The sequence below is a fragment of the Erinaceus europaeus genome, chromosome 1 (genome assembly GCF_950295315.1).
Source record: "Erinaceus europaeus chromosome 1, mEriEur2.1, whole genome shotgun sequence".
NCBI lineage: Eukaryota > Metazoa > Chordata > Mammalia > Eulipotyphla > Erinaceidae > Erinaceus > Erinaceus europaeus.
Genome location: NC_080162.1, coordinates 32,698,576 through 32,721,661, shown reverse-complemented (window position 1 = coordinate 32,721,661; position 23,086 = coordinate 32,698,576). Strand labels below are relative to the sequence as shown.

Below are 23,086 nucleotides of genomic sequence, written 5' to 3'. Positions count from 1 at the left end.
CACCTCCCAGAAGCAGGTGGCCAGAGTAGCCGGGGGTGGACATCAGGCTGAGCACTGGAGTTCTGCCCACTGTCCTGAAGAGTCACTCCTGCTGGATCAGTGGGCAGGGGGACAGCTGGCAGCAGAAGGGAACTGAGGTTGCAGCTACCTACTGTTCAGGATGCCTGCCAAAGCCCCACCCCTCACATCTCAGCTGGGGCGAAGGGAGGTGATGGCAGGAGTGAGCCCATCCCACGGTGCTAGTGCCTTGGTCCTGAGCAATGCCCAGCTGTCACAGGCACTTCCTGGCAACAGCCAGGAGTCAGCTCATGAAGACAAGACCCAGCACTTCTATCTTGTAGCTCCCACCCTGTTCCTCACAAGGGTCTTGGGAATAACACTGCAGTCCCTCCAGGCCCAACAACACTCAGAGAACTCAAGGAGACAGGAAACAAAATCACAGGGCACCCTCAGACAACGTAGGAAATGGCCTATTTCCAGCTCTGAGAAGCTGCAAGTACATATGCTCATATGCTGTCAGGGCACTGAAGCTAATATAAGTGGTGCCAAGCTAGTAGTGACCTGCCACGGTATTTGCTTAACGACCCCACAAAGCCACTCTAGGGAGCCTCTTTCCATGAAGGCACAGGTGTAGCACATCATGGAGAGCACCTGAAGGGCCAGTCAGCTCAACAAGTAGCCTGCCAGCCCGAGAACAGGTCTGCAGAGACCTGGAGTGGAGACCCAAAGTAAGAGTACTTAAAGATTACAGCGAGGGAGGGGCCTGGAAAGTTATGCAGTGAGCAGGGCACTGAACTTGGAAGCATGAGGTTACTAGTTCAATTCATGGCATACTATGTACCAGAGTGATGCTCTGGTTTACTCTGTCTCTTCTCTCCATCTTGTGTTAATAAATAAATAAAATTTTAAAAGAAAAAGAGGAGGAGGGTGGGAAGGAGGAGAAAAATTATTATAGCTGAAGTGAGTCGGAGAGATGACTCAGTGGGTTGGATAAGGGCCAGTCTCTCACATGCAGCTCCAGCCTGTCCCTTGCCACACACATGACCCAAATTTAAGTCTCAGCACCACATGGAAGGTGCTATGGTATCAAGTGAAGCTCCATTGTTGAGGTGTCTATCTGAATGAAAAAGTGGCCCAGCATGATGAGATTGCACCCCAGCTCTAAAAAATAAGCATTAAAACCAGAGGATCTAAATAATAATAATAAAAACACAATGCTATGGAAAATGGTTGTATGCAACCTGCCAATGTCCATGTCCAGTGGAGAAGCTATTACAGTCACACTTTCCAACTTCTGCACCCCATAAAGAATGTTGGTCTATACTACCAGAGGGATAAAGAACAGAGAAGTTTCCAGTGGAGGTGGTGGGGGGCCAGGCAGTGGTGCACCAGGTTAAGTGCACATAGCACAAGGTGCAAGGATCCACACAAGGATCCTGGTTCGAGCCCCTGGCTCCCCACCTGCAGGGGGGTTGCTTCACAAGCGGTGTCTATTTTTCTCTCTCCCTCTCTATTGCTCTCTCAATTTCTCTTTGTCCTATCCAATAAAATGGAGATAAACAGCCTCCAAGAGCAGTAGATTTGTAGTGTCAACACCGAGCCCTAGAAATAACTCTGGAGGCAAAAAAAAAAAAGATGGGACATGGAACTCCAGTGGTGGGAACTGTGTGGAATTTTCCCCCTATTATCTTAAAATCTTGTTAATGACTATTAAATCACAATTATTAAAATAAATAGATAAAATTTAAAAAAAGAAAAGTGGTTATATGCAACCAAAGAGGAAATCCAAATTTCAGTAAGTGAAGAAAATTACTAGCATTACAAACTCAAAGGGTGGGCTGACCAGCAGATTAGATATGGCTGGAGAGAGACTCAGTGAACTGGAAAAAGTCCAGAGGCAGCTCAGACAGGTGGACAAGCAAAGTGTGCTGAGACAGAGCGGAGAAGGACAGTCAATCAGAGCAGATGGCCAAAATGATCTTGGAGACAGAGTCACACCCATGTGTCCTCATCCTCAAGAGATACATGGCAGTATACTTGGATCCAAAAGCATAAATACTGGGTAACAGAAAGCATGCCCCCTCCCTTGGCACAGCAGATGTATCTGCAGAACATCATGGGAAGAAGATGCAATCACTTGGGAGGATGCTTGTCCCACAGACAGGAGGCAGTGTGGGTGGGAGCAGGTTCCTGGGTCCTCAGACAACAAAGGAACACAGCCACCACTTGCAATCCTACATGAGAAAACCATCACTCCAGTTCAGGGCAAAACATCCACCTTTGGACAGTGATGAACAACTCTCTAGAGAAAGAACTAATGGGCGCATTTGGGGGGAAAGAAATTGAGTCTAGGAGGGAAGCAATGTGAGCCAGGTGGAAAGCACAGAACTGGGATGACGTGGGCATTACTGAAGGTGGCACTGCATGGGGAGGAATACTTCGGTGGGGCTCGGCAGGTGTTGTTGGGCAGGGCACAGGGACAGTGGAGGAGCTGGTGAGAGGTGCATGTGCCTGCTTAAAGGGAGGGCTCCTTGCCGTGGGGATGGGGGAGGTGGTGGAGCACAGGACACACATGAACAAGGCTCCCAGTTTGACCCTTGGGATCATATATACAAGAGTGATGCTCTATAGGGACCAGGTGGTGGTGCACCTGGTTGAGTGCACACACTACAGAGCACAAGAACCCAGGTTCAAGCCTCCGGCTCCCACCTACAGTGGGAAAGCGTCACAAGTGGTGAAGCAGGGCTGCAGATGTCTGTCTCGCTCCTTCTCTATCTCCCCCTCTCCTCTCAATTTCTCTCTCCGTCTCTATCCAATAATAAATAAATAAAATTAAAAGAAAAGAGTGATGCTCTGTCTCTGTTCCATTAATGATACCTTAAAAAAGAAAAAAAAAAACTTTCAAAAGGTTCTCACTACTACAAATAGAACTAGGAAAGGAACCCAAAAGCAGTGTCCACTGTCCACTGTCATCCATTCAATGCTTATGACCCCAAATCCACATGCTAAAGCCTAACTCTTTTTTTAGGGCCAGTGGCCCCCTGAAAAGGACCACAGAGAGTGCCCGCAGCCCTCCCCCCAAGTGAAGTCATAGGGAAAGGACACCATCTATGAACAGGACGTGGCCCTCACCAGCCTCTGGAATCATGAGAAGTTTTTATTGCTCTAAGCACCCAGCAGGTGCTATTTTTTGTTACAGAAAACTGAGGAGTTTAAGACACCAAGAGAATCCAAACATGTAACTTACAAGTCAGGAGGAAGGGGGAAAACCGAAGGGTCAAGACAGACCATAGTCAGCATTCAGCTGTAGAGGTGGTGGGGGTAGCAGGTAGCAGCTGGTGATGTGATCATACTGGGGCCATACTTACAGGGCAGTGAAGGCAGTGGGGGTGCTGGCTAGGGTAAAGGGGCAGCACCCTGCCAGGACAGGTGGCAATAGAGATGGGTGCGGTGAAAGCAGGGTAGGAGTCTGGGGGGTCACAAGTGTGATGGGTGGTTGCAGCTCAGGGGAAGGTCAAACTGGGAGCCTTGTGCGTGTGTGTCCTGTGCTCCACCACCTCCCCCATGCCCGTGGCAAGGAGCCCTCCCTTTTAGCAGGCACATGCACCTCTCACCAGCTCCTCCACTGTCCCTGTGCCCTGCCCAACAACACTAGCCCCACCAAAGTATTTCTCCCTGTGCAGCTTCACCCTGCGCAATGCCCACATTATCCCAGTTCCATGTCCTCCAGGTGGTTCCAAGCTCTCCATCTTTCCTGGCTTGCATTGGGATCACATACATGCCATTCCCCATCTCCCGTAGGTGAACTCAGATCAGACCCCACCCAGGCACAGATGAGGCAGAGGTGCTGCCCCTCTGTAGCAGGCCAGGACAGGCCTGCCTCTCCTCCCAGGCCAGTTTGGCTGTCCTATGGGCGCCCCTCCCAGCTGTCACAGTGCCCTCTGGACACTTCATTCCCAGGCAATTAGCAACAGTGAGCTTGGTGCCCAGAAGCTGTGTGAGTAGGAAACAGCCTACAAGCCACACTGTGGGAGGTGCAGGGGGCCAAAGGGCCTGTGATGGTGGGATGAAAGCAGGGGTGAGTATGCTGCCAGAAATGGGATGTGGAAAGAACAGTGGAGCCCAGCAGAAGGCATGGAGCATCCCAATCCCAGCACAGAAGCAGGGGGCTGTGTGACTGCATGGTGAGAGAAGAGCTGGGGATGGATGTCCTACAGCTCCCTGTCACTGCCTCGTCCCCCCTTCAGAACCTGTGCTTGCTATCTGCTTTCCACCCCACAGGGGCCATACTGAATATAGATTTGTCTGGTCTCTATCTCCCCAGAGCAGTGCTTCCAGGGCTGTGCTAAGGAGCCACATATGTCACCTGAGACAGAACAGAGCTCAGCATCTTGGAGGCTCAACACAGAGCTGCTCATGGGCACAAAACCTGGGGGCAGGGGCTTAGTTAGGAATAAACCAGCAAGCAAGGAACTGTGGGATTAAGGGGGGGATCATAGGCTGGGGGTGCATGAGGCAGGACAGCAGAGCAGGGAAGCCCTAGCTCAGAGCCAGGCTCCAGTCAGTAATGAGGTGAGAACCAACTGCCCAGTTCAGGGCACTCATTATAATCATAATCAATCATGGCACTGGTCATAAGTCTAACAGATTTTTTTAAGTATATGAAGTGCTAGGAATGAACCCAGAGCCTCACACATGTGCAATACTACTGAGTGGCCTTCCTGGTTCTTTTTTTTTTTTTTTTTAATTCCATGCTTTCTTGAGGAGGGACTAGAGAGAGGGACAAAGACCACAGTCTTGCTCCACCATCTATGAAGCTCCCTCTGGTGATGTTCATGGTACTGGGGCTCAAACTCAGGACCTCATGCACAGCAAGGAGGCGGTATATCTCCAAGTCCTCACCACAGCATTTTTTCCCCACCAGGTTTAACATGTCTGCAGGACTGCATGATCCCACTGCCCCTAACAGACTTCTCTCTTTTCTTGCCTTTTTTTTTTTTTTTTTTTTTTTTTTTTTACCAGAGCACTGCTCAGATCTGGCTTATAGTATTGCAGGAGATAGAAGCTAGGACTTGGGAGCCTCAGGCACAAGAGTCTCTGCTTAACCATTATGCTATTTCCTCTGAGGGAGGGGGAGAGAAACAGAACAGCACTCTTGCACTGCTTGTGAAACTTCCCCATGCGTGTGCTCCCAGGTGGTGGCCAGGGGCTCGAACCTAGGTCCTCAAGCATGATAAAGTGTGGGCTATATGATATCATCCCAGCCCCACCAAAGCTTCTTAAAGATGCAGATTCCTGGCACTGCCTTATAGAGTTGGAGTTGCCAGGGTGAGTCAGAACCCTTAGAGACTATGGTCCCCCTCACTGACCTTGCTAGAGGCCCTGGGCATCCACTGGGAGAGGGGAGCTGACCATGCTGGCAGCACAGCAAACAGTGCCATACAAGAGTGACACCTGAATACTGCCTTTCCTGTGCACTGTATTCACAGGGAAACTAAGGGCACACAGTGGCAGCCTGTACACAGGTTTCATGTGTCAGGGACACTAGGGTTAACAGAACCAGGTGTTCACTCCTTGGACAGGACGTTAGAGGGTGGGGAGGAAGTGGCAGGCCTCACCTGAAGGGATCCGTGGGGTCTTTGGCATCACAAACATCTGCATGGCCATGGCAGACACAGCGGCCACCAACGCTGATGTCCTTGATGCTGTAATAATACTGTACCCACCATGTGAGTGCCACGCCTAGGCACTGGGCTCACCCTGCTATCCACCAGGGAAGCCCACACGTGCAACCCCCTTGGTCCCCATGTGGGCCTGCCCAGCCCCAGCCAGCCCCGCACTCACCCGCCGGGTGACAGTGGGGTCCCGCAATGCCTTGCCCATAAGGTGGCCCAGCAGTGTGTTGGTGCGCAAGAAACGCAGACGGATGTTGGTGGCCTTAGTGAAGTCACGCAGCAGAGGCGAGTAAGAGAAATTCTTGGCTCCTGGCCGCCCATTTACCAGGGACACCACGATCTGTGGTGGGGAAGAGGGGTATCAGGTGGACACTGCACTCAGGAGAGGAGCCAGGGCCACCCACCCTGTCCCTTAGCGCCACCTCGCCATTCTCCAGGGGCACAATCCTCGAGTACTCTGTGGTGCAGATGACATCATCGTCCTGAGAGATGCGCTCCAGTGTTCGTGGCCCGAACCGCTCCAGGCAGTCTCTCCGGGAAGCTGGGGGAAGAGGAGTGCCCAGACTGAGTAGCCGTACCCGAAGACCTGCCCACATGGAGGGACCTGGAAGCCTAGACTTCCCTGAGCCTTGCAGCCTCAGCCTGAGGAGGGACTCCCACTTCCCTGGTCACATCAAAACCCTGGGGGGAAAAAAAAAGCAAAATTCCTAGGGGAGTCAGGCAGAGGGGAGTAGCTTCACAGGCGGTGAAGCAGGTCTGCAGGTGTCTTTCTCTCCCCCTCTGTCTTCCCCGCCTCTCTCCATTTCTCTCTGTCCTATCCAACAATGACAACATCAATAACAACAATAATAACTACAACAATAAAATTAAAAATAAATAAATAAATAAAGCAAAATTCCTGCCAACAGAAGTGTCCCTAGGGTGGCAAGCGCATGGTGGGCCCAGGGCTGCCCCTGTCCCCTCTGCATAAGTTGACTTCGACCCTGCCTGCCCCTCTCCTTGAACAAATGTCCCCTGAGAGGCCCTCCTCATCCCCACCACTTTGGAGAATGGTCCCTTTTCCACATGATGCAGGCTCACCCAGCAGGCAGCCACCAGTCACTCAAGAGCAGCCCCTACCATAGTGAAGCTATGGTATTGGGATGAGGGGGTGACAAGACCACCTCCTCCACCTACTTCCCCTCAGTGCTCCCCACAGACGGAGCCATGGGGAGGCCTGGCATCCAGAGACCTTAGAGAATATGCTAGTGGGAGGCTGGGAGGTAGCAAACTTGGTTGAACACATATGTTACAATGCACAAAGAATAGGGTTTGAGCTCCCAGTCCCCACCTGCAAGGGGAAAGCTTTGAGAGTGGTGAAGCAGTGCTGCAGGTGTCTCTGTCTGTCTTCCTCCCTATCTCTCCCTTCCCTCTTGATTTCTGACTATCTCTATCCTATAAATAAATAAAGATAATAAAAGAGAGTGAATATTCTAATGGCCGCCCACCCAGGGACTCCAGGTCACTCACAGGCGAAGAACTGCCATGGCTGGTAGGTCTGGCCGAAGTCTGTGGACCGCTCTAGCACCCAGAGGTCTGGCCGAGGAGAGTTAGCAAACTTGATGAGCACGTAGGCCACATGGAACACCTGCAGAGTGGGAACAGAGATGAAGCCCCTTCCATGCAGCTCAGGGCCCAGCATGCTCCTGTGAAGGCACTCCCTTCTCCCATGTTTGGGGAGCAGTCTTTTGGTAGCCATGGTGCCAAGGCTCAGGGACAGGACCTGAAATAGGGACTCAGCAGCTCCCAGAGGTCCTCTCCTGTGCCTGGGGTGCCATGGCCAAAGCTGACCTGCTGGAGGCTGGACAGTAGCTGTGATTTAAGCACACGTGGTGCAAAGTGCAAGGACCGGCATAAGGATCCCGGTTTGAGGCCCCAGATCCCCACATGCAGGGGAGTCACTTCACAAGCAGTGAAGCTGGTCTTCAGGTGTCTAGCTTCCTCTCCCCCTCTCCATTTCTCTCTGTCCTATCCAACAATGATGACATCAGTAACAACAATAACTACAACAGTAAAACAACAAATGCAACAAAAGGGAAAATAAATAAATATTTTTTTAAAAGCTGACCTGTTTGCTTCCCCTTTCCCTGTCAGGGAGCTTAGAGCCTCAGTGGCCCTGTCCTTCAGGATCTGAGGCTATAGACAGGCCATGAGCCAGACAAGGTGCAGACAGGAAGGAGCTCATCCTATGGTCCTCCAAAGCTCTGGTGGTTGGCCTCTAAGGGCCTGGCCTCCTGACATCCGGTGGCTTAACCCCTTCTGGGAACAAGGTCCCTGTTCTGGCCTCACCTGAAGACCATCCTTCCCCAACCCCGCTAGAATACTCAGAACTGATAGGGACCTGTTTCCTTCCTTGCCAACCAGTTCCTGGCCATTGAGGCCTGCCTGGAGAGTGGGGTGCATAGGGCAGAGTGGAGAAACAGGGGCCTGCCCTTGTGTGGAGGCCCTAATCCTGGAAAATAGAAACCTTGCCAGCCCAGGAGTTGAGACATGTGGGAGCAGCACCCATTTGGGGGGAAGGCTGATCTCCCAGTAGCGCTGAGTCCCCATCTTGCCCTTGCCCAGGCCTGGCCGCACCCTGGGGGCTTGAACCCTCACAGCCAGAAAGGCACCTAACCCTCATCTCTCCTGGTCAGAAGTCAGTACCTCTGGATTTCCCTGAGCCCTGTACCCTCGAAATCTTGGTAGAGGCCCTCCTCTACCAACTGGTCCATGACTCTGCAGCTTAGCAAGTCTACCCTTAGGCCTTTATTCACCTGGCCCTTTTGCCTCTTCCTCAGGGTGCCCACACCCCCCACAGCTATCCATGCAGGCCCCCCAGGCCTCAGATGTGCAAAAGCATAGGGGCTGGGGGTGACTAAGATTCCCTTGCCTGGGAGGCTGGAGGCCCTTCTAGGTGAGGAAATTGGCTTTCACAGAGAGAAAGGCACCATTCTTCCAACTCCCCAAGGACATAGCACAAAGTAGGGGGGCCCCCATCAGCAACCAGAAATCACTGTCTACTCGGGAAAGGGCTTTGTGTCCACTAAGAACCTGTGGTGTGTATTGCACCAGAACAAAGGATTTTGGGGAGGCAGAGCACAAACTGAAGCAAGGACTGAACATGGTGTATTGCACCAAAGAAAAGGAGTCTGGGGAGGGGGGAAAGGGTGGATAGTGAGAAAACTCTGGGAGCCTATTATATAATGAAATTGTATGCATACGTCAATGATTGCACTGTACAGCATTAACTCCCTCAATAAAATGAATGAGTTACAGGAAGAAGGACAAGGAGGAAAAGGAGCAGGAGGAGGAGGAGAAGGACCTACGGTTTGGACTGGTGAAATGGTTCACTTGGACAGTGTGCTGCTTTGCTATGCTCAAAACCTAGATGTATGCCTGGACCCCACCACACTGAAAGAAGCTTTGGTGAAAAAAGCCCATAGCTTTGATGACAGGGCAGGGCCACCAGGAACCCTGGGAGGGCTGCGGCACCTAAGCAGGCCCACCCCCTCTGCCAGTGCCTGGAACACACCTCTGGAAGCAGCCTCACCCATAGCGGATCTCAAGGCCTCTTGACTCTTCCCCCTCCTATTTGGTCCTGGAAGCCAGGAGGACAATAATGGAGGCCAGGCCATTGTCCACGCTGACCTCTGAGTGTGGTGACACCTGGGCAGGGCTGACAAGGCCACTGGCAACGGGAGAATAGGCCCACCCACACCTACCTCCACTGGGCTGAATCTGGACTCATTTCGGCAAACCCTAGGCCTTCCAAGAAGGGGAGAGTCAGAACACTCCAAACTGCAAGGGAAGACCCCAGCTCACAGGCAGAGACAGATCATGTAAACATACCATACATGAGGCAATGTTTCTCACTTGGGGTTGAATGAGGAGCTCCGCCCACATCTTCACCCTAGGGCCCCACCAAGGCACCCTTAGGTGATCTGTGAACTATCCACTGGTCCCAAGGGCAAAGCTACACCCCAAACAGTGGCTCAGCAGGGGTCCTGATCCAGTCCAGCCCAGAGGCACTGGTCCCCCATGTCCACTGCTTGGATTTCCACTCCTATCAGGAGGCCAAGGCCCAGGGTCTAGCCCCCTCCTGCAGCACAGCAGGGTCCCCCAGGGCTAACTGAGCCTACATTAAATCGCTCCTCTTTGCTGTGGTAGAACTGTGGACCCTTGTGGCTCCAGCCCTGGGGAGTCCAGGCAGTTAAGAATGGGATGGGGGGGGTTGGGCGGTGGCGCAGTGGGTTAAGCGCATGTGGCGCAAAGCGCAGGAACCGGCGTAAGGATCCCGGTTCGAGCCCCCGGCTCCCCACCTGCAGGGGAGTCGCTTCACAGGCGGTGAAGCAGGTCTGCAGGTGTCTATCTTTTTCTCCCCTTCTCTGTCTTCCCCTCCTCTCTCCATTTCTCTCTGTCCTATCCAACAACGAATTGCGTCAACAAGAGCAATAATAATAACCACAACGAAGCTACAACAAGGGCAACAAAAGGGGGGGAAAAATGGCCTCCAGGAGCGGTGGATCCATGGTGCAGGCACCGAGCCCAGCAATAACCCTGGAGGAGGAAAAAAAAAAAAGAAGAAGAATGGGATGGGGGTGAGGGGATAAGGTCCCAGGACACCAGACATGTCTGCTTTGAGTGCCTTTCCTGGAAGGCCTGGTGTTTGAAGGGACAAACGCAAGTCCAGTCAGGAGTGGCCTCTGGGGGGTGTGGGCCTATTCACCCACTGCCAGGCTCTGAGGTCATCTCCCACTCACCCCTCCCAGAGGGAAGCACAGTGGAGGGTGTGATTTAATGTAGGGACAGACTCCATACCCAGCCTAGCACCTTGGCTGAGCCCTGCACACTATATGGAGGCTGAGGACCTTGGGTGGTCCTGTGCCAGGAGAACACACTCGTGGGGATGGAAGGATGAGACACTGGCACAGGCTGCTTGGGAGGAGGGGCAGCAACATGGTCCCTCTGAAGGCCCAGGAGAGCAGGGTTCCTGCAAAGCCCCCTGGGAACCACCCCCGCCTTTCCCTAAGCCGAGCCACCAGATTGCACCCGGCGGCTGTCCCTCCCCCAGACCACGGGCTGGTGCATTTTTCCCAGCTGAGAGCACTTCACAAATATTGACATGGAGATGATGACCAGGCAGGACGTGGTGGCAAGGGGACGCCCCCGCAGCCGGCAAGGAGGGACATGCCACACAAAGACCCTGTGTCTGTCATCTGTCCACCGAGCATCTGTCTGTCCTTGAAGCCTAAGGTAGGGCCAGGGCTCCCCACCCTTCCATCCCCCACCTAGTCCTGGCTCCTATGGCCACATACCTGAACATGGGCATGACCCAGGGGCCAAAGCAGACCCTGTAACCTCCCTGGACACCCTTCCCATCCCCCTACCCAGCTTCCAGCTCTGCTGCCAATGCGGTTGACCTTTTCCTCAGCTGCATAGTTCTGGGCAGAAGAGAAAAACGTCTTTTAAAGCAAAAGCCAAACAAAAGCCTCCTGAGTTATTTTTAAAAATTGGCTATTTTGGGGCAGGCACTACTCCAGGGCAGCAGCCAGCCCCGCCTCCTGACCACTATGCCCCCCCCCAACCCATGCCCTACCTGACCTGGAGGCCAGGGCTCCTGTGGGAGAAAATCTGCCCCAGTGACCACCACTGTGGGCCGCAGGCTCCAGGATTCAGTGACAGAGGAGTTCTGGGGGCCATGTTTCCTCCCAGGCACAGGGCAATGGGAAAATGAGCAAAGCAAGGGTACAAGGGCCGGGGAGAGAGCTCAGGATGGTTCAATAGCCCGAGAGCCCTTGCAAGAGTTACCACCTGTTCCCACAGGCTGGCACCCAGCTGTCACCAGGCATGCACAGGGCACCAGAACCACATCACATGTTCTGGTGTCCAGAGATAAAGCTGAAGGTGTGAGCAGGAGTCAAGTCTAGGGGCTGTGCAATCAGAAGTGGTGAGGAGGGGCAGAGAGAAAAGCTGCTGCTGACCCACCTGCGTGTCTGTTACCTCTGGGAGGAGAAGGGGGTGACCTTTCTGGCTAAGAGTATCCTGGGTTTAGGTGCCCACATCACCCAGAGGGACTGATGGCTCAGGTCAACACACAGGACCTTGGGAGCTCCAGGCTGGACCTCGGGTGCCCTGGGGAGCTGGGGGAGGGGCCCAGCCCTCAACCCCCCACCCCCCAGGCAGCATGAATCACCGGGCATCTGTGACTCAGCCTGAGCCCTGCAGGAAGCAGGGCCTGTGCCAATTCTCAGTGATAGGCCAGGGTCCCAGGCTGTGGTGGGTGGAGGCAGGAAGCCCCTCCTAATGCTGGCGTCCGGGATAGTCTGTGCAGTCCCCTTAGGCCAGCATTGGGACACCCACACCTCCTGATCTCACCCCCAGCCCCCCCATATATACACACTCCTGGGCCCCAGGCACTGAATCTACCTGCCCCCTGGCCCCCAGGTGTGTCCCGTCCTCAGTGCCCCCACTTTGGTAGAGAGTCCATCTGGAGACCATGGAAATAAACCCACAGTAGGACCGGCTAGGTGAGCAGGGAGCCCAAAAAAGGCCCTCGGGGACCCAGGTTCAGGAGAGAGTGAAAAAGTCAGGCCTGCCAGCACAACAAGCCCCTGCTGGGGAAGAAAAATAAAAATACGGAAACTCACAGGGCAGGGCTGTGGGGATCCCAACTATTGGGTGGGGTGTGTGGCACAGGGAATGGGTGGGGTGGAAAGGTTTCTGATGGGTATGTAAGAGCTCACTAGCTAGAGAGAGTACCCCTCCCCATGGTCCCAGCACCTCTGGACTCAGAGTTCCCCACCCCCATGGGGGGGGCGCTTATCAGGCAATGCCAGAATCCAGGGCTCCCTACTCCCACCCCCTCTCCTCTGCCTGGCCCAGGTCAAGCCAGATGGTCAGTATGGCCACAGGAAGCGGAGTTTATCCCAAGGGGACCCCAGAACCTAAACAGTTTAGTCTCCGGTGAATACTTTGCTGGAGGCTAGTCGCTGCAGGGTTTGTATAAAAGCAGATGGAAAAAACAGGAGCCTGAGAGGGACTCAGGGGGGCTGGGGGAGCTCTCAGTGAGGTGTGTGTGTTCAGCAACAGAGTGTAGGATCACTGGGGCTTCAGAGGCAGGGTGGACAGTACTCAGGAGCAGAGGAAAGGGTCCCTAGGAACCCTCAGACTGCCCCCCAAAGCTGGGCACAAGGGCCATGTCCGGCCCAGCCCTGCACCTGTCCTGGGTTCTGTAATCAGAGCCTGGCTGGTCTTGGCCATGCTTTCTACTGCTTCCCTCCAACCCGCTGACCCTCCCGGGTGCTGGCCACATGGCTGTGCGCCCAGACTGGACAGCTAGGCCAGCAGCGGCGGCTGCCTCACACCGAGCTGGTCAGTGGGCATGCCAGGACCAGGAGACTGTCCAAGAAGCTCCCAGTCGGCCAGCTTGGGGATGCACTGAGGGTACTGGAAACCAGGCAGAGCAGTTCAGGGACACCTCATCACCCATATAACCAGTGTGTTCTGGGGTCCTTGCCAAGACAGAGCCCCTGGGCAGGTACCCTCAATGGGCCCCTTAAAGAGAGGGAAGCTGAGTCTAGGGACACAGACTGGACACCCAATCACCAGCACTTTGATCATGATCACTCTACACTGAGTTGATCCCCCTAAACCAGCCTCAATTTCCCCAAGAGCCCAGGAAGAACAACCTCCTCTAGAGGTCAGATTTACCAGGACTCCTCCCTCGGCAAATGTCCCTCCCCATGCATAGATGGTCCACTAACTCCTAGGAGGGCACAAGGTCCTCACCTTGACATTTCTACCCCCCAACCAACAACCCTCAATCTGGTCCCAATCTCCCTTGGACATCTTTACCCATCTCTACCCGAACCCTGTCTCCCTGCACTCAGCCTATTTCCCGCCACCCGACCTCTCATGGCTGGGAACAGAGGGCTGAGGACTTGCTGCCTAGCCCAGGCACAGGAAGAGGACAGTTCAAGAGGATCAGCATTCCTCCTCACCTGCTGCCTGAGTGGAGGGGGGTGCCAGGCAATGAGGTGAGTCTGGGGAGGGAGGAGAGTCCAGCTGCAGCCACCCCTTACCATGCCCAGCTCAAAACCACTGGGTGTTGGGGGTAAAAGCCCAGGACCAGCAGGGCACTACCAGTCAGAAATGGTGCCCCCTGCCCTGGCACAGGTATCCACTGGGACTTAGGAAACTTGCCCCTCAGTCACCAACCTGCACCCCACAAGGCTGACTGCCAGTTCTGCTCTAGATGTCTTAGTCGCTGCCCCACCCCTCACCACAGGATCTGGGCAGTAAAGTGCATGCTCTTGGCAGCTAGAACCTGGCTCTGAGAGTCTCAGTTTCTCCTCCTGTAAGAGGAAGAAGGGTCCACACTGCCCATAGATGAGAAAGATCAGGAACAGTTCAAGCAGGAGCCTGGGGAAGAGAAGCAGACCCCATAGCCACTCTTCTCCCAGAGCTCTGGGCAAGACTGTCCCCCACCCCCCACCACCCACCCACCCCCACCCCCACCCCCAACCCCCTGGTGTGGGATGGGTCCATCTCCTTCTCCAGGCAGGAAGGCTCCTGATGCCCAGTGCCAGCCTCCCCCGCCCACCCCCTTCCTCAGGCATCCGCCCAGAACAAAGGCGTACCCCACCACCCCCCATTGCTTCTCAGCAGGCTTCCTTCCAGCAGTCCCACCCTCCCCCAGGACCCTGCCTCAAGGGCAGCCCAGGCTCAGAGTAGAACCCATGAGAGGCTGGGGCCCCTGGCTCTGCACAGTGCTGGCTTGGTCAGTCTCACCCACCTTATTAGGAGTGTGCTTGGGCCTTTCTTCCCTGAGAGACCCTCAATTTGGCTGTGGGCACCAGACACTCCCCTCACCAGATCTGAGAGCACAAGGGGTACAGACCCCAGGATTACTGTGACATATCCCAGGCCCACTCCTCAAATGCTCACACACACACACACACACACACACACACACACCTCTGCCCTCCAGATGCTCCACTTCTTGCCCATGTGGGGCTCTTCTGCCCCACAAGGCATATATAGCAGGACCTGGTCTCTACAACCCTAGCAAGAGGTCGCCACCTCACCAAAGGCCCCATCACTGCTTAGTGCTCCTGGAAGGGCAGTGGGAGTGTTGGAATTTCCTCCGGAATTCCAGCGTAGCTCAGGATATGTACCCAGGAAATTGACATGTCATCCGTGGAGCTGTAAATTGGGCCTTATAACTCCCCCCAACTCCAGAGGACATGATGGGCAGTCCCCATGCTCCCCTGTACTTCATCCCCACAGAGCTCTGCTGGATTCATCTGAAGTAGGTAACTGGGTAGAAGGGATGAGAAAGGAGAGGAGGATGGATGGATGGATAGATATAGATGGATGAGTAAAGAGGTGGATGAATGGCAAAAGACAGAGGGAAAAAGGGACAGACGGCTAGGTAGATGGGTGTATCATATTCTCCCCTTTGTGTCAACTTGTAGTTGGGGAATCTGAGGCTTGCAGCTTCAGTATGGTATAAACCCTCTTCCCAGTGCAGAAGCCATCTACAAATGTATGTGCTGCCTGTCAGGATATTTCTGGTTCTTCTCACAGATGTGGAGACTGAGGCTCAGGGGCCCTGGCAGGAGGAGTTGCCAGAGCACCCTCTACAGCCCACCCACTGTCCCTTGGGGTTACCACAGAGACTGAGCCACTGCAGCTAGGGTCCTTGCCCCTCCCCCAGTCTAGCCAGGCCATCTAGAGAAGAGGGAGGAGAAGGAGATGGGGGAAGAAAGAGGAGGGGGAGGACCCACTAGCTCAGCACAGGTTCCTTCAAGTAGAATCAGACTCTACTGTCCCCTCCTGTCCTCCCATGGTGCACCCATAAGGATGCCAGACACGGGGACCTTTGACATCCCTGAGAGCTTCTGAGGTCATTTTCAGGCTCCGGGGACAAAAGCTCAGTGATCTGGAAAGAAAGAAGCCGAGTGCCACTCAGACCAGTGTCAGGTAGTACTTGTAGGTAAGGGCCCCCTGATGGCAGCCCCCTCCCCACCCAGTCCTGCCTCTCCACCATTCTGGCTGCTTCTCCCTAGGTCTCACAGCTCTCCTTGTGCCCATGGAAATTCTAGCCCTCCTGGGTGTGTGTGTGTGTGGGGGGGGGGAGCTGGAACTCACTCCCCTCACTGCCACTGAAACAGGAGGTGCCTGGTCACTAGCCCCAAGCCTTCCTGGGAAGTGGGGAGTTGCACTCTCCCAGCCAGGCTCATGGGAGATACTGTACCCCTTCTCCTTGAACCCCTCAGCCCTCAGAGTCCTCAGCTTAGCCAGTGAGCAGGGTGGGAGCTGGAAGGGTGGACCCTGTCACCTGACCCCTCCCCCCACAGGCCTCCCCAGACTCAGCTTCATCCACCTGCAGTGGGTGGGTCATGGAGGAGTAGAGACAGTGTGTATGTATGGGGGGCAGCAGATTCAGCCATCAAGGGTCACCTGCTTCACCCTGCTGACCTCACAGGGGCTACACAGACCCTCACACACCTAAGCAGGAAGGGCCCAGGCACAGGTATCTCAGGAATGTCCACTTCGAGGCAGCCTCCACATTCCAGGCCCTCCTACCCCAACCCCTCCCACAGGAGCGAGCTCCCTGCAGAAGAATTCCTCTGAGTAAACAGCCAGCCTGGACTCAGCACTTCTGGCCGTTCCACACCAGCAGTACCCAAAGCAGCAGCCCACGTGACCACTGGTCAACCCACAGGGATGTAGAAGGCCAGGCAGAAAGTGTTCACAGCCGTGTGGAGTCCCTGGTCCCAGTCCTACAAGTTCACTCCAGGCCCAAGCCTCCCCTTCTGGTCTGTATCCCAAGGATCAGAGACCCAGAAGGGTCAAACAAGAGACCATACCTGGCTCAGGTCCAGGGTGACGTTGACCTCATTGTACTCCAGGCCACGGGACAGTGGTGGACTCTGCCACCATCGCTCTGTGCCATCGATGGCGTTGCTCACGGGGTGTGCCTTGTTGCTGTTTACTGACGTGCAGATGTCACAGTACTGACCCTGTGAGGGAGGGGAGGGTCAGATGGCTGATGGCTGGGGCCCTATGGCCCTTCCAGACACCCTCCCAAACCCCCAAGGGCATCCCTCCATTATTCCACAAATACACAGAAAACTCCTCTGGCCTCGGCTCAGGGTACATGGCTTATGTGAAAGCGGCATCAGTGACACAGAAAATGTGGGTGTGGGGTGAAGTAATAGCTTCTGGGTAGGAAAATCAAGACAGTCCTCCATGAGGAGGTGGAACTTGAGAGACACACTGTAGGGGGTTTGGGCCAAGCTGAGGGACTGCTGTGCAAAAGTCCTGGGGTCAAGGAGTAAAGAATAACAGGCTGTAAGAGTAAAGGGGTCAGTGGGCAGGGAGCAGTGGACATGTCCCCACTCCCAGTCACAGGGGGGTCTGGGTAGGGCTGAGGGTGCCAGGAGGAGCTAGAGCACATGAGAATGGTGGGCTTCTGACAGAAGGATGAAGGGCCAGGTGGTCAGGGGAGTTGGGAGCCTCCTTAATACCCACCCCCAGCCATCACTGGATTAGGGTCTCCAGAGAGACAGAATTAAGCCATTCAGGGCACCTGTGTGGACAGGCCCAAGTGGAGGCATGTGAACAGAGGTAGGTGAGGCCTGAGCCCCCAGCTCTGCTGCTTCTGAGCCCTGGGACCTGGCCCAGTCACGGTGCCTGTTGAACCTCAGTGTCCCCATCCAAAGATGGGGGGGGGGGCACTGGCACCTGCCTTAGCCACCACAGGATTAACAGATCCCATAGGGTGAGGGGGAAGGCTGGCAGCTGCTTCTGTCACTGTTCAGCCACCTGCCTGGGGCCTGTCACCGTTAGGACAGAGGCGCTCCCAGCCTGTGGGGGGGAAGCAGGTGGTGGCAGCCTGGGGAGGGGGCAGGGAGAGGGGGACCCTGGCTGCTGGCAGAGGAGAGGCCCGGCTCCCCCCACCCTGGAGAAAAGCAGGCCCTTGGGTCCTCTGCACAAAGGCAGCCCAGGAGACTTGGCATTGAGGGAGGCCAGGAGAAGCCTGTCTGGAACTGTAGCTGCTTTGAACCTCCCAGCCTCCCAAGGGGCTGGGCCTCATTCTAGTAGTTGGAGGTAGGAGCGTGGGAGAAACCCTGCCCCTGACTCCCCAGCTAGAAAGCCCCCAAGAGCCCTCCAGTCCCCATACATACATGGTAAGCCCCTGCTCCATGGGCAAGTTATGTACCGTGGGCAAAGGATAGCAAGGCCAAAGGGTAGCAGAGCTGGGCCCCTGGTACTGAAGGACCTCTGTGCTGGGTGCTCTCGGTGCCCCACCTCAGACCTCCCTTCTGCCTGGGCCTCTGGGTAGGTTCAGAGGTCCATCTTTGGCAGACACTGACCTGACAACCCCCACCCCCAGCCCACTTTATTTGTTTACCACAGGATACCTGGGCATTGCAACTATTAGAGATTAGTCTCCTGGGGTCAGAGCTTGGTGGTGGCGTTTATGTGGGGGGAGGGGGTCCCACACCTGCCTGGTTCAGACTGCAGCGGGTTAAGTGCACATGGCACAAAACGCAAAGACCGAGTAAGGATCCCGGTTAGAGCTCCTGGCTCCCCACCTGCAAGGGGTCATTTCACAAGTGGTGAAGCAGGTCTTCAGGTGTCTATCTTTCTCCCCCCCGCCCCGTCTTCCCCTCCTCCCTTGATTTCTCTCTGTCCTAGCCAACAACGATGACAATAATAACAATGATAAACAACAAGGGCAACAAAAGGGGAAAAATAGCCTCCAGGAGCAGTGGATTTATAGTGCAAGCACTGAGCCCCAGCAATAACCCTGGAGGGAAAAAAAACTGCTTCCGGGTTCACTCCACAGAGGGGCTGGGGCACAAAATATGATTTATACAAGTGGCACCACTGAATTCCAGTGGTGACCTCCCAAACTGGAGATTCAGAAGTCCTAGAAGTCACCCACATCTCTGCACAGGCGCACAGCATGAGGGACCTGGCTGGGACTAGTCAGGAAGTTTCTTGAAGGGGTGGATGTGGGCAGCCCCACCATCACCCCCCAAAGAAGATGGTGAGTGGTCTAGCCCCTTCCTGGCAGCAAATTGACTTCCAGAGAAGTCAGTTAGGGGAGCCCAGAAAAGTTTCTAATCAGGTTCTACCAGACTCAGGGTTCCCTCCCAGTGCAGCCACAGTGTATGTGTGGAGGGGCATCTAGGGGCCTCCCTGATGCTCTCTCCTGGTTTTGGCTCACAGATGGAGTGGGCTAGGGTAGCCTGGCCACTCCCACTACTTCATCACAGAGGGTCCTGCTGGGAACAGAGCGGGAAACAGGGAGCAGCACTTCCCCTCCAGTGAGTCACAGTGCTGGCAGCCAAGCCCCCAGCTTCCGCCTTAGGCTCCTGGCCAGGACAGAATTGCCCACCTGAGACTGCACGGGTGGGGGCCCCTCTGTGATCTGTTCCTCAGTGGCACAGGGCTAGGCTCTGGGGATAGACAGAAGCCTCTACACATGGCCATCTTGCCACAGACTTCCAGTGGAGGCCAGGGCTGTGAGCTGCCATTTGCCCCAAGAAGAAGGTAGAGGTGCCACCAGCTCAGTGACTCCCCCAAGGTCACATGGCTGCTCAACTTGTATCTATCTGAGTAACTGGCCTTTCTTTTTACTTTCTCTCTTTTATTGTTTTAAGATTTTATTTATTGAAGAAAGATAGGAGGAAAGAAAGAACCAGGCATCACCCTGGTACATGTGCTGCCAAGGACTAAACTTGAGACCTCATGCTTGAGAGTCTAATGCTTTATCTACTGCACCACCTCCTGGAACACAGTAACTAGCCTTACTAATGCAACCCAGTCTCAAAACGGGGTGTCTGATGGTGAAGTGCAGATGTCATAAGGAAGTACTGTTTCTCTTGCAATAGGCCATGGGTTAGGAAAGAAGGCTGATAATGCTTGTTCAAACTGGCTCCTTCACAGTATGCCCACAGTCACTGTTACTTGCCTAAGCAGTTGCTGTGTGACAGAGGGCTTCCAAGGTCCCTCACCTGAGGCAGTCCTCACACACTGTGCCCCTGCTACACACTTGGAGTCTAAGGCTCAGAGAGGTGAACAAGGTTGCTAAGGAGAAGCAGAAAAGCAGGAGTGGGGGCTTGAACCCCAGGTCACCAACTCCCAAGCCCAGAGCAATAGTGGGTTGGGGGACAATATATGGCCATAAGAGATAAGCTTATACAGCCACCCCTTCTTTCGGGCTACACAGTGAACAGTAAGGAAGTCAGAGTTGGCCTGATGAAGACAGTTTCAGTTGACCAGGAAGAAGGGTGGCTCTGGAGGCTCTCAACCAGCTAATAAAAGTGACATCAACTAGGGCCTGCAGCAGGGCCCAAGTTTCCACCTCTCATCCAGCCAGATCCTGGTCTGGCTGTGGGGTCTCCAGCAGGTGTCTGTACCTTTCCATGCCTCATTTCCCCACCTGAAGTGTGAGCTAGAGACCTCTTATCTTAACTATGCTGGATGCAAGAGACCCTAGGGGAATCTGGGAGCCCAAATGAGGGGTTGCAATAACCCAGGCTGACTCAGGGCTACAGGCCCCTCTTAACTCCTCCCTCCTCCACCTCCTCTGAGGCCCAGGGTGGAGAGAAGGGAGGGGGCAGCTGAGGTGCCTTCATTCATCACCCATCCAGCTCCCCCCTCCCCCAGCTTCTCCTCCCAGGAAGGTAGTAGGGCAAGTCCCAGGAGCAGGCAGCTCAGGTTACACTAGCCTGAGGCCCCCAGACTTTGCCTAAGGTTCAGTAGGAGTGGGAGATGAGCCTGGCAAGGGGTGTCGGGAGACCCTGCTCAGAGAAGATCCTGCCCAGTGCCCCCCAAGACTGACCCCAGGTGCCTCTCAGGATCCTAGCGCCCAGCCTAGGTCCCGGGAGGTGTCATGTGGGGTGTCCTGGGGGGAGGGGGAGGCAGCTGACCTACTCCTCCCCTACAGAGGGAAGGATTTCGAAGTACTTCAGCTCGTCCCAGGGGGTTCACTGGGTGACAATAAACCCCCCAAGGAGACTGAAGCCCAGACACCCTCCCCCACCCGCAGGGTAGAGACGCTGCCCCACTGTAGCTTCATTTCCATCCCCAGATTCAACTCTCTGACTGCAACCCCACCCAGCATGCCTTGAGGGTCCCTCTAAGCACCAAGACCTCCGGTTGAGGGGCCGGTTTTTAGCCTTCTGCAGGCAGTGAGCCACCAGAGTCAAATCCCCAACACAAGAAGCCCCAGGGCCTTCCCGCCCCGATCTCCATCTCCATCCAACGCCAGCAGGTTCCAGCCTGTCCAGGGGGAACGAGGCACGGGCCCGCCCCCTCCCCACAGGCAGCTTGCAAGCGAGGCCAAGTCCCGCCCTCCCTCACCGGGATCCCAAGACTCGGGGAGCAGGGGACAGCGCGCCCAGCCCCCTCCCGCGCCCCTTCCGACGGCCCGCGACGCTCCGGGGGCTCTGTGTCCCTCCTTCCCGGAGCGGCGCAGGGATTTCTGTATGGAGACTCCTGAGGGCGGGGTCCCGTCCTCCCCCCGAAGTGCGGGTGCTGGGCGTGAGGAGCCCGCGCGCGGCTCGGGGCGCCACCTGGGCGCATCCCCGCGAAGTCGGCCGGGAGTTCCCGAGTCCTAGCCCACCCCGCCCCCTGGGTTTCGGCTACCGCGTCCCCTCCACCCTGCGGCGAGCGCTCACCTGGATGGTCTGGTTGGGGTCCCCGCCAGCTACGGGGCCCCCCACCAGCTTGCAGTAGAGGTCCTCGGTGGGGCGCGGGTTGCCGCGCGCCGGAGCCTCCTCGCCGCAGGTCGCCGAGGCGGAGATGCGAGCGCCCTCGGCCAGGTTGAAGTAGGGAGGGTGCAGGCTGAAGCCCCCGTTGGCGGCCGCCCGCGTCCGCACGGCCCCCAGCAGCGCCAGCACCACCAGCAGCAGCAGCCCCGGGCCCCGGGCGCCCTCGGCGCTGCGCCGCGTTCCCCGCTGCGCCATCTTCAGCGCTCGGACCGCGACCTCCGCGCTCGGGCTCGGCGGGCGGGGCGGCAGCCCGGCTGGTCTGGTGCGCCCCGGTCCACCCCGCTCGCCCTGTTGGCCCGCTCGCTCCGCCTGCGGACGTCAGGCCCCGCCCCGGCCCGCCCGGGAGATGGAGCCCCGAGCCCAGGGGAGGAGGAGGAGGAGAAGGAGGAGGAGGGGGCGGGGGGGGGCAGCCGGGGACCGGGACCGGGAGGAGGCCTTAACCCTTCGGGCTCTGGCCCGGAGAGCCTCCCGGAAGGGGCACCTGCTGGCCCTGGGCCAGGCCGTGGGAACCCGGCGCCGCAGTGGTCCCTGGGGCGTGGCTGCTGCTCTCAGTCCCGGACAAACTCCTCTCCGGCCCAGCGCCCCCCGGGCGCCCCCCCTGCACTTCCCAGCCTAGCGCCCCTGCTCTTTGTTTCTCTAACTTCGGGCACCTCTCTGCGGCGGAGCGCCCCCGGTGGCCCCGGCACTGGCGCCACAGGTCGCAGTCCGACGAGCTCGCCCGGGCTCCTGTCTGCCAGAGGCCCGGCCAGTCCCTCACCCGCAACTCCAGGACAGATAAAAGAGTCCTCAGCGACCGCGCACCCGGAGTTGAAAGGATCGAGTTCACCCGGGCCTGAGGGCACGAACCCTGGGGACCTGGCACAAGCTTCACCCTCTCTTCTGAAAGTGTTTTATTTATTTATTTTTAATCTCTCCTCACTGTCATTATTCCCACATATCTGCCCCCACCTGCAGGTGTACCCGAGGGGTCCTCTGACTCTGTAAGTGACCATGGGAGAGAGGGGCCAGGAAGCAATTCCACTCATAGAGGAGTCAGGAGCCGCGGCTTGGGAACTACAGGCTTCCCTGGGACAGTCAGATTCAGTCCTGCTTGGTTCCTACCCGCCTTGAGTTTGATTTTAAAGTATTATAAAACAGGGAAGCAGAGCACAAGGACATAAACCAGGTGCTCACCTATGCCCCCCCCTCGCCCCATAATCCCACCCCTATCCCCCAGGAGAGAGGCTCCCAAAGCCTGGAAAAGTGGCTTTAAAAGAGGACACGAGTTTTTTGTGGGAACCAGGTGGGAGACAGACTAATGCCAGAGAGCCCATGACTCAGTGTATGGTGGGTTTCACCACCTTGGCCTGCGGAGTTGGACCTTCTACTCAGGGCAGGCACTGGGTGACGCCGGGGAAGTGGGCCGCAATACAGAGGCCCAGCTCGGGTTGAGTCCCAGCTATTGCTGTGCTACGGGAGTCTGCAGCCACTGGATCTCCTCCCCTACAGTTCCAGGCCCTGCCTCCAGGGAAGCCCGGAGAGGGTGGGGTGGAGCTGCAGCTGCTGGGCTGGCAGCTCCCCAGGAGTCCTTGAGCCAGACCAGCCAGGTCAGGGGCC

General features: G+C 56.0%; 1 protein-coding gene and 1 long non-coding RNA gene across 2 annotated transcripts in view; one reads left to right on the top strand and one right to left on the bottom strand.

The window, feature by feature from the left end:
* The window catches only part of LAMA5 (laminin subunit alpha 5), a 55,779-nt gene extending 34,000 nt beyond the window's left edge, over positions 1–21,779 (bottom strand). Inside the window, exons 1-6 of the mRNA XM_060179225.1 lie at positions 21,398–21,779; positions 16,571–16,723; positions 7,185–7,302; positions 6,098–6,216; positions 5,845–6,015; positions 5,619–5,716 (exon numbers count right to left, since the gene is read on the bottom strand). Of these exons, the coding sequence (XP_060035208.1) occupies positions 5,619–5,716; positions 5,845–6,015; positions 6,098–6,216; positions 7,185–7,302; positions 16,571–16,723; positions 21,398–21,685 (947 nt within the window). The 5' untranslated portion in view covers positions 21,686–21,779. The remainder of the gene's footprint in view (positions 1–5,618; positions 5,717–5,844; positions 6,016–6,097; positions 6,217–7,184; positions 7,303–16,570; positions 16,724–21,397) is intronic.
* On the top strand, positions 10,565–16,848 carry LOC132534877 (uncharacterized). The gene is made up of 2 exons (XR_009546627.1): positions 10,565–10,949; positions 16,304–16,848. It is a non-coding gene; the product is annotated as an uncharacterized LOC132534877 (long non-coding RNA).
* Positions 21,780–23,086: the final 1,307 nt, after the last annotated feature.